At 42.2% G+C, this 11,211-nt stretch overlaps 1 protein-coding gene across 1 annotated transcript; it reads right to left on the reverse strand.

The window, feature by feature from the left end:
- Window positions 1–250: 250 nt before the first annotated feature.
- On the reverse strand, window positions 251–5,429 carry irx1a (iroquois homeobox 1a). Its single transcript, XM_035164547.2, has 4 exons — window positions 4,808–5,429; window positions 2,247–3,333; window positions 1,840–1,915; window positions 251–835 (listed from the first exon to the last, which is right to left on the reverse strand). Exons 1-4 carry the CDS (start codon window positions 5,048–5,050, stop codon window positions 760–762), a joined length of 1,482 nt encoding a protein of 493 aa, XP_035020438.1. The 5' UTR covers window positions 5,051–5,429; the 3' UTR covers window positions 251–759.
- Window positions 5,430–11,211: the final 5,782 nt, after the last annotated feature.

Here is an 11,211-nt window from a genome sequence, read left to right on the forward strand (position 1 = left end):
ATTATTACTTAATGACCTTCCCAGCTGCTCCTGTCCATTTTCTGTCACCAGCAACCATCTGGACACTTATTAGCACCTCAATGCATCCACGCCGCTTTCCCCCCAAACTTGAATAAAATTAAGCCTGGCTGCAGACTGCCAATACATGTAGTTTGTTTTCTGTCCCATTCCCACCACCCCTGGAAGAAGAAAACAGAAAATAAGCATCTAATAATAATAGCAATAATAATGCACACTCTAATGCATTCTCTATAATTTCATTTAGTTTATTAGGCAAAATATACGATCTGGACAAATTCCTTCAACGCTTCCTATTTACAAATTTAAATCACTTGGTATTTACATTAAAGGAAGGACACCAAAAAACACAAGATAGAGACAAAAAAATAATAATTATAATAATTATAATTATAATAATAATAAAGTAAAAAGCCTACCAAAAAAAAAAAATATCCCAGCCTGCCTGGGTCAAAGTGGAGAGAGAGAGAGAGAGAGAGAGAGAGAGAGTAACATTATAGGCGCGATTATAGGCTACACAACAATAGAGGAAGTAATCCATCCATCCACAGGATATTACCAAATTACGCCATTTGTTCTGTACCGACTGGATGCTACGCTGCATTATTATTTCTCATTGTCCTCTTTTTTTCTCAGGGAGTGTAAAGTCTCTTTTTTTGTCTCTGTTTTTCTTGTCTTGTGTGTTGGAGGGTTTTTTTTTTTTCAATCTCGGGGAAAAAAAGAAAAGAGAAAATGTCTTGATCAAGCCGAGGAGAGAGCAGTGAGGACGCGTTGCGTGGCGTCTGGTGGACTCCTGGCGCTGGAAGGCAGAGAGGATCTGCGTGGGGAATAAAAAACAGAGGAGGTGGGTGAATGGAGAGCCTCCGTGTTTGGACAGCGGGCTTCAATATGCAACTCAAGTGGGTGGATGAATGGCTGAGCAGTTTGGATTTGAAACACACTGCAGCAGCTCCCCCCCAATTCCAACATAATAATAACAATAATGATAATTAGATAATAATAAACACAATAAGGATAATAACAATCACAATAATTATAATTATCATCATCATAAATAATAAATAATTTCGAGTGTGTGAAGCCAGGAAATTAAAACATTTTTTGCTCGATCATTTTCAATAATTATAATAACTTAAATACCTTTTTTTAAAATAGGACTGTTGCATTATTAGAGGGAGTATTTTGTAGGACTTGAAACTGAGGTAAAGGTTTTTTTTTCTACCCGCTTCCCTTTTCTGTGAGAGCGCTCCCCTGGGCTCCGGCTCTCCCATGGGTCTTTAGGGAAAGCACACAGCCCAGACAGAGCCCGTTTTACTCGGTGACTTGATAAGTAGCCACACTCTCCCCAGAGGGGAGGAATTAAAGGGGGGTGTGGGATGGGAGTCAAGACCCCTGTCACCCGCAAAGCAAACTGTGCTTTATTTGTCTTTGTTTATTTTTATTTCTTTACGTGTCATTCTAATTATAAAAGCTGTTGCATGCAGGGGAAAAAAAAAAAAACTAAATTTCCTATAAATTCAGCAGTTAGCTTGGTTTGCATCCCCTAAAATAATATTATTTATTTTCGAATATTAACTGAGGTTATAATTTAATTCAAATGCTGGCCCTTTCCTTCTATCCATAATCGTGCTTCATTTTAATAATTTTAATCCCTCACATTATGCATATTACAGGAGAAAGGTGCATTGTCTAAATCCGTATAAATGTCTAATAATGCAAAGATCACAAGGTTTGATTTAATCATTTGATTTAAATCTGGTAATTTTTTTTTATTCCAACAATCAACAAGAGCAAACAAGGCTTGGATAAACGTTGTCTCACCTGTCATGGATGGGTCGAAAGGAAGACTTCAGGATCTGTGTTGGAGGTGAAACAGACCTTACACCGTTTTCATGGTCTAGAAAAGGAAACGAGCAAAAACACTTGTCAGTACTGGTGCTCTGGATTAATTATACAGGCTTTTATTTTTATAAAAAAAATTTCTCACACATGATCATGTTGAAGCTAAACTGAACCCTGTGTTGTTGTGTACGTAGGAACTGATTTTAGTGCCCATGCGCTTTTACGCACGTCTGTGCAATACTTATAAATATGATAATCAGAGGCTACATAAATGAGAAACAGGTAGGACCAGGACAAATAACACACACATATTTCATATTTTAAAATTAGCGTGCATTTTACTGGCGTGTGATATTTGTGTGCATGTGGACAGACTGTGTTCCTACCTATGTGTTTGGGACTGTGGGTCTCTCGTGGGGCCTTGCTGTCATTGCTGAGCGCTGCTGCAGCTGCTACCGGAGACACCACCACCGACGTCGGCTGCTGCTGCTGCTGCTGCAAGTGGTGGTTGTGGTGGTGGTGATGGTGCTGGTTTACTCCCAGAAACGACCGCACGTTGAGCAGGGAGTTCTGGCCCAGGAAAGCCCCGTTCGTCCAGTTGTGGAACTTTCCAATCTGGCAAGTGTACAGTCCGTGGCTGGGGAGGAAGGCCGGGTGGGTTTGGATCTGGTGGTGGGGGGCTGACGGGTGAGTGGTGGCCGCGGGGCCACAGGGGGACGAGGGTTTCTGGGATGAAGTGTCGGGGCTAGTGGCGGTCTCTGCTAGAGACCAGATCTTAGGCTTGTTGTTGGACGGGAGAGGAAAGCTCCCGGATCTGTCCGGAGACAAAACTCTAGTCGTGTTGTTGTTGTTGCCGTCCGAGCTCTCCTTACTCCCTGCGTGAACTGAAATTGTGCTCTTCGATTTGTCAAAGGCCTCGTGGGCCTGCAGGGCGAAGGCCCGTCTTTTCTCCAAGCTGTCCAACTCTCCCCCCGCACCCACACCGCCCCTGTGCTCCCTGCTGCCCTCCGTCGATTTATCGTCATCGTCCTCGTTGCTCTGATCCCCGTCGTTGTCGTCGATCTTGTCGATGTCAATGCTCTCCAAATCGATCTCCTCCTCGTCTTCGTTCTTCTCCGCCTCGTCCCCGCTGCCGAACAAGTTCTCCTCCCCGTCCTCTTTGCTCCTGCCCCAGGTCACCTTGTTCTCCTTCTTGAGCCTCCTCCTGGCGTTGGCGAACCAGGTGGAGACCTGCGTCAGCGTCATCTTGGTGATGATGGCCAGCATGATCTTCTCGCCCTTGGTCGGGTACGGGTTTTTCCTGTGCTCGTTGAGCCAGGCCTTCAGGGTGCTGGTGCTCTCCCGGGTGGCGTTCTTGGGCCTGGCCGGGTCCCCGTACTGGAACTGACCGTATGGGTAGAAGGCAGGTGAGGTGTGGGCTGCGAAGCTGCCAGGGTGCACGCCAGGACTGTCCTTCAGCTCATACTGGGACCCCTTGAAAAATGCAAGATGATGTGTTATTACAATTTGGCAATTAATCATTTTTTCCCCCAACAGAATGAAAAAGCACGTGGTTTGATTAAACCCCCCCCACGCCACACACACACACACACACACACACACACACACACACACACACACTCGTGCATTCTGGACATTATCTGCAATCCACACGAGTGACATGGCTGCTATTAAAAAAATCCTAGAGTACAGTTGCACCTGACTCTGGGCTTTCCACAAATAAGCTTCTCAACTTGCACAGCGGCACACGAGGCCCCGCGACACCTGCGCCCGCACAGCCACTCACCGTGAGCCGCAGCCCTTTTATTAGCAGACATTTTTCACACATGTCAGTCTAATAAGGGAACAAACAGCGAACAGGACAAGAGAAGGCCCGTCTCATTCTTGGTGAGCGCGCACATCGCATGCAAATCGCCAGCTTTCGTGCGTACCTGCCAAAACTCCCCCCACCACCACCACCCCCTTTCTCCCCTCTCTCCACTCTCCTCAAGTTATATGTCAAAGCAAGTTTGAAGGCCTAAGTTAAGTTTGCCCCAGCACGCATCATTTATTAATCCTCCCTGTCGTCGTTTCCACTTGATTCTGACACCGCAGCACTCACACACACACATATCGACCAGTTCCAGGAACATCCACACATGCTTGGATTTATTTATTTCTTTTGGATAATGGCCCTTGCTGTTGTTTTGAAGCTTTAGCGCAGTAGTTGGTGTCTATGCGGGCCCGATGCTCGCATTAGCCAACACATTAACACACTGCAAGTTAATCATTATCACCAGGGGGATGTTTTTAGGTCAGAGAAAGTCGGACAATTCTTCATTCGGCAACAGACATAAACCCCCACGTGTAATTTAGTGAGATGCTATTATAGCTCGGCTGTACTGCAGCACAGACTAAACAAAGATTCAAGTTAATAGCACATTTATAGCAGGATATATTTAAATTTAAATAGAGAATATAACGATCTCATTAAAAAAAAAAAACCTAGCCGGGATACAAGACTGAGCAGAAACTTTCTTTTTTTTTTAATGGTGCGTAAACACGCAGATGCACGTTTTTCTTCGTCAGTAAAATTAATTTAAACTTTGTAATCAATCATTCTTACACTATAATAATTATTATTTGGCTGCTGTGTATTACAATTATGCTCTTCTTTATTTCTGGCCTTATTCTTCCTTCTGATTTTCTTTGTTGTCTGGGGCCAAACTTTTCACAAGTTAACTAAACCAAACAAGACACTGATCTGCCCAAAATCAAGCGTATATATAAACTGAAATTTAATAAAACACATAAAAATGAAGTCATATTAAATTGTTTAGATATTCGCCTATTTCTTTTGGTTCGGTAGCTCACATTGTAGTCTACGGTTATTGTTTTCTTTGTATGGGAAAGTCAAGCGTGCGAGTCCTCAAACACGGAACAGAAGAAAACAGAAATATGTCCTTACCATTTGTGAGAAAAGAGCCAGGTCCGCGCTGGTGTAAGGTAAGAAAGCGCTGTAGTTGTGCGCGTACGGGTTGGCGTACATGCCCAACACCGAACTGACCGCCGCCGCGGTGGCGGAAGGACTACCCCCGATTTCGGAGCTCCCTCCGCGGGACGAAGACGTAAGCACTCCCGGTCTCTCGCCCCCGTACACCGCCTGGGAGGCACTTAAGTACTGCGGGTAGCCTAGCTGGGGGAAAGACATCTCCTCCGCCGAAACTGTGGCACAGCCTGTATCGTCCGACAAACTGTGCGTAAAAAGACCAAAAACAAGTGTGTGTGGTGGAAGGGGGAAAAAAAAGAAAAAGAAAAAAAGGAACCCAGAGGAGTCGAGGGAAAGTGTTCAAGCCAAAGTCACAGCTACTGGAGACATACAGCGGTATGTGCCGTCAAAACAAGCCCGCTCTTAAATCTCGGCTTCCTCTCTCTTTTTCTCGCGCAAAGTCCGCTGGATGTGATCTGATCAACAATTGCGCTCCGACTGACGCGCCTGGCCCTGAGGTCTCCGGGCTGATCTCTCAGATACAATTTGAAGTTGATGCTTTGATTGGCATCCCCTACTTGAGCCTGCAAGCTCCTCCTCGTTTGGAGCAATGTGGATAATGTGAATATGGAGTGAAGCACATTGGCTGGGGCCTCTCTCTCTCTCTCTCTCTATCTCTCTTCTCCCCCACCTTCTCTCCCTCTCTCTCTCTCTCCTCTCCTCTCCTCTCCTCTCTCTCTCTCTCTCTCTCTCCGTGTTTGGACTTATTGTATGTTAAATGTTCAAGCATTAGAGTCCATTCACCGAAGGCTTTGATTGTTGTATGACAACCTGTCTACAAGATTTTACAGCTGTCCGACACAGGAGGAAGTAAACCCGTCAGAAGAAGGAACTAACTTTTGAATAGATTTAAATTGTGGGCTAATTAAAAACGGAAGAACTGTTTCTGCGCGGAGGATTTAATATTTGGTACCAAAGACTTATGGTGCGTTTATTTAATAGTGACTAATTTACTCCAAAAAAGTGTCTTTGTTCAAGTTGAGTTTATTCTTTGTAAAGTCCTTGTCTTCATTTAATACCAAAACTGGTATCCTACTTGTTATAGCAACATTATATTTATGTGGACGATATATTAATTAAAAGAAACGTTTTAATAAAATTAACAAATACAATTAAGCTTCATATTTCAGCTATGCAACGCGCCATAATTTCATGACGCACGTTTTCCCCAAAAATCCAAACTGCACCGATCTTTCCACATCATTTATTGATTATGTAGCTTTTATTGACTTCTGTTTTGCCTCCCTTTGATTTCTTCAGAAAAGGTTTTATCAGCCAACTTCTCCCTCCCTCTCTTTTCCTCACCCTCTTTCCCCCATCTGCACGCGCGCTCCGTATGTGTGTGTGTGTGTGTGTGTGTTTGAGAAAGAGTGTGTGTGTGTGTGTGTGGATTTAAACCAGATTGTTGTTGTCCCTTATTGCAACAGCACAGCCACTTCACGTCTCCTTGTTTGGAGAGAATAGGGATGAGGAAAACTCCAACATGGATCAGGTCCCTGTGCAAGGGACAAGCTGTTATCCATGTACATTTCTACGCAGCTAATTTTAAAGCAAGTGACGTGGCAGCACTTTCAGCACTTGTGCTCAAAAAGAAAATGAGAATGAAGAATAATTTAGCCGTCATAGTGAAATAAACCTGTTCATAAATTGATCCTAAAAGACATTTTATTTTTTATTTTTCTTATAAATTAGACTTTAGGAAATAATAATAATTCCACAAGAGTTGAATTTGAAAATAAAAATGAATCTGTTGCTGTAGCTTCTGGTCGCCTCTTCTGAAACAAATTTCCAGCTCGGAGGAAGAAAATAGTCCGTTTTTCTGTCCACTTGTGACCTGCAGCCGCGTGGCTCAAAGGAGGAGGAGGAGGAGGAGGGTTGTTGTCCGTGTTTTAACATTTCTATTTTTATTTGATTAGATTCTTATATCGCCCAAGCACCTCAACGTGCAGGGCTCGGGGTGGAGTGGAGTGGGGTAGGGGGGTGGGGGGGTTATTCTGTAGATCTAGATTTAATGCCTTAACGACTGGAAGCCCAAGAAGTCAGTATAGATTTTGATCTGCACCAGATGGCTCCGAGTGGATATTGCCCGAGCTGAAGCGCCGAGGATCTGTTAGAAAAAAAAAAATATCTGAGGGGCACTGATGGTAATCTGGGTAACACATCAGAAAGGAGGGGAGGAATGGCAATTGTGATAACCCGGTGGAAATGTGCGCATGTGAGGGGGGACTAGATGTGATGGTCGTGGTGTTGGAGAGGGGGGCGGTGAGGACACTGGAAATATCTCTCAATAGAAATGAAAGAAGTATAAAAAAATAAAAGAAAGAATTATAAGACCAGTAGTAAAGTAAAGGTGCGTGACAATGTATTATTATTATTAATAATATTATGAATAATAATAATAATTTACTAATATTGTTATTTCTTAATTTTTTTCTCACAATGGAACCTTTTCCCCTTATTTTTGAAGAGCAAGTTGACTCCTGGTAAACAGTGACAAGTGTTGAGGGCAATAAACCATTACCGTTAACTGATTTATTGGGTCTTGTTAAACTCTCATTACCACCACAAGCTCCTCAGCTTCCACCCAGAGAGAGAGAGAGAGAGAGAGAGAGAGAGAGAGAGAGAGAGAGAGAGAGGGGGATAGAGAGAGCATGTCAAACTTTGTTCCGGCTCCTCTCGCCGCGTCCATGAAGCTATTTTTTTTCCCCCAAACACGTTGACTTCTAATGCACTGCCTGGAAACAGATGTGCATTCAACATCTGTATCTGTCCATGACGCGCGTTTACGCACACGCGTCTGCACGCACACGTATACATCCGTCATGACTTAAGAATTTTGAAATAGTCTCTCTCTCTCTCTCTTGAAAGAAGGTCCCCAGGCTTCTCATATCAGATTAGTTTAATCATGTAAATCTACAGGAGCCTCTTCATAAGCTGTTCTGCCTCGGCCACATTCTACTGATTCACTCAGGTGGAAAAAAAAATCCTGTCACCATGTCATCTTTAAATTGAGATTTTTTTTTTAGATTAAATGCTTAATTATAATAGAGATGTGATAATATTGTTTAGATGTTACTGATGCATTATGTAAAATGACTGGGCCACATCCACCCAAACTTCCACCTACAAAATCTGAAAAGAAGATAGAAAATATAATCTCTATCCTTCTCTTCAATGTAATTAAATAATAATTACTCTGTTCGACGATAGAAATCGTCATTTTATAAAGTAGAAATACAACTTTCATTAACAGAACACACACACACACTTTGAGCATTTGTCTGGTATAAAAACAATACCCTATCATTACAGACAGGCCAGTAAAGCTAACACCATTCTACAGAGGTCTGTCAAAACACATATGGCAGCACTTTGCAAACCACATCCATATATATTAGTTTTTATAATTACTGTGCAAGTTTTGTCAATTTGTTTGTCCTCGAAAAGACGCAGGCGTGTTTGTCATAAATATTTTAACAAAAACAACGTCCTCTTGTAAGAAAATGTATATTTTGCTCCATCAACATCTTATTTTTTCTAAAACATATATTTTCTTAACTATTGATTAAAACTTCAACCGTAAAAGTGTGTTAAATAAATTGCTGTTGCTCTGGAAAAAAAACATTGTTTATGTCAGTTAGGCATTTTAAAGCTAAGATGTCCGTCAGGTTCTGGTTGTCATAGTCTTGTAATCTAACCTGTTTATGTTTAAAATCTATGCGTGCTTGTTCTCGGGCCTCTCAGACCCCTTGAAGCCAACGACACGCAGGCCTGAACGATTCCAGTCGAATTGAAAGAGAGTGAACCTGCATTACAAAAACACGGGTTATGTTGACAGTTGGCTACCACCGCAGAGGTCAAGGGTGTCTCTGTGAACTAATAACTGTGGTGAAAGATACTCCTTTCCTGCCTCTGGGAGTGCCAAAGTTGAGGAAAGGTTAAGAATCTGCAGAATGTCCCTTTTGTGCTTTTTCTCACAGATTATCAAATTAAGTGTTGAAACCAAAACTCCTTCTCCCCCTGGAGGGAGGAGATTAGATGAATATAACTGATACCAACGGACCATCACAACTGTTCAGCCGACCTCTTCCCTTTAACATCGCACACACAAAACACTCACACGCGCTCAGCTCCGGTTTATACTCCCCGAACTGCGTCAGAGCAACTCGCCTATTTAGCGAGTTAGAGTCGCAGGACCACTGGTGTTACTGTGAGACATTTGATACGCAGACAACTGCACCACACCTATAGGTAAGGAAACTAGGAATTTCCTGGATAATAAAAGAGGTCTATTCTGGGTCCTAGAAGGTCAAGACGTTACGCAGTTGACAGCTAAACACTTGGAGGGGAGGTGCTCTTCACTTCTGACATGACAGAGAGCTTCTGGACGATAAACACCGGCCGAGTGAAAGGTGTTTCACTGCAGTTAGGTGGGCAGTTCACTTTCACTGTACACGTGAGTACACGACAAGAACAGGGTGATAATTGATTTGACTTCAGATGACTGGTTTTCTTATTCATATTATTCAAATGTCTGTCTGTTTCAGGCCCCATTGAGGATTATTGAGGTAATGACACCTTTAAATAAATGTGCATTCACCTACTTTTCTTTTTTAAAGTATCCAATACATGTTTTTTTTATGATTTAACCATTGCATATCTCTCTAACTTTTTTATATATATTTCCACATAGGAAAGAGTAAACAATTGTATTAGTGAAAAAATAGCTGTGAATCGAGAGAAAAAGAAAACAATTCAAGTCCTTAAAGTTAGAAGTGAGTGATACAGTGTGAGGTTCTGAGTTGTCACCTTTCACCCTTTTTACCCTTTCTGGTAAGTTTTTGTATACATTTGTTGCAAATGCAGTCTTCTTGAAATGATCAACTGATTTGTTTTTTTCAAGTATGTTTCTGTAACAAACTTGCAAACTGCAGGGCTGTGGCACTGGGGTTTAAGTTTGAGCAGAAATACATTGTGGTTAATGTTTAAAAAACTTTGGTTTTGGTTAAATGTTTGAAGCAAACACGTAGTTCACTTGGCAGCTACGTCTCTTAAGTATCCTCACTGTGCTGATAAAAAGCATATTCCAGGAGGTATTACATTTCATTCAAAACATATTTGCTGATGGTATTACTCGTGTATTTAAATGTCAGTTGTGTTTGTGGGAGACAGGGTTGAAATAAGTTCATGCCGGTGCATTTAAGGTGACTGACACTCAGCAGAGTACAACACTGTCCTGCACTGTTCTTCCAGCTGGAGCAGCAACACGCTGCCACCACTGCTGCCGAAGGCACATGAAATAAAAACAAGACCAAACACTATGAGCAGAGCAGGTGTTACCTCATCATGATCAAGTGTTATCATGATGAAGTAGTTCATCCAAACTTCCTAAAGTTCAGTGCTGAAGTGCAGGAGAAACACAGCACTTCATTATTGTTGACAAGTTTCTTTTAACTCGTTCTAGCTTCTGACTGCATACCACGCAAACGACAAGAGCCAAGGATCTGACTTTTCTCCTCCCTGAGGGCATACTCAGGGGTGGGTAATGAACGAGTGGGCCCAGATTTTGATGTGGTTAGGGGCCAAGGGGAGAGAAATGTGAGAAGGGGTGTTAATTGTTTTGGCTCTTTACTGGGGAAACATATCAACATTAGATCTAATGGAGGTTAAAGACTCTCATTGCCATAGGGGCTGGAGCTAATGAATAGCTATAGCTAGCCAATGAGAGAGACAGGGAGGGAGAGAGGGAGCAGGAAGAGAAAAAAAAGGCGATGCAACATTCACTGGCCTTTAAGATGTTTTAACTGCACTAAGCTGAGTGTTTTATTGAGCTTCTGACCCAAGAGGATTAACATGAAGAAGTTGTGAAAGTATTTTTCACGAGTTTTTTCTACTTTTCTGCTCCAGTATTTACACTGTGAGTGACCTGAAACCATAAGTTTTGAGAAAAAAAAAACGTTTTCAAAATCTCCCAATTTCAAGTAGTATCATCATCATAATATGATTATTGAATATGAAAGCTGCCTAATTTAATACCTGCCGCGTAAATATTCACAAAAACTGTGCAAGTCAGCGTACAGGACTGTATAATTTAATTAACCATTCTGGCATTTCCCAGACTAATTCCATTACTTGGTATTAAACTTCCCCCGTGAAACAATCAACTGATTTCCTGTAAGCCATAGCACTCCCAGTCTATACTGTACGTGCACATACGCACAATTCACTTGCAGATGTATGCAAAGTACAGTAAACGTGTGATACATACGAGAATGACTCTAAACAAAGAGAACACTGATATCAAAGTCCTCTCCTTGTCCCAC

This window comes from Hippoglossus stenolepis, chromosome 8, assembly GCF_022539355.2.
Source record: "Hippoglossus stenolepis isolate QCI-W04-F060 chromosome 8, HSTE1.2, whole genome shotgun sequence".
In the NCBI taxonomy this organism is placed as follows: Eukaryota; Metazoa; Chordata; class Actinopteri; order Pleuronectiformes; family Pleuronectidae; genus Hippoglossus; species Hippoglossus stenolepis.

Coding starts and splice junctions, on each gene's coding strand:
- irx1a (XM_035164547.2), bottom strand. CDS start 5,050: ATGTCTTTCCCCCAGCTAGGCTACCCGCAGTACTTAAGTGCCTCCCAG. Junction 1,916..2,246: donor CCACAGTCCCAAACACATAG/GTAGGAACACAG, acceptor TTCCTTTTCTAG/ACCATGAAAACGGTGTAAGG. Junction 836..1,839: donor TTTCGACCCATCCATGACAG/GTGAGACAACGT, acceptor TTCCCCACGCAG/ATCCTCTCTGCCTTCCAGCG.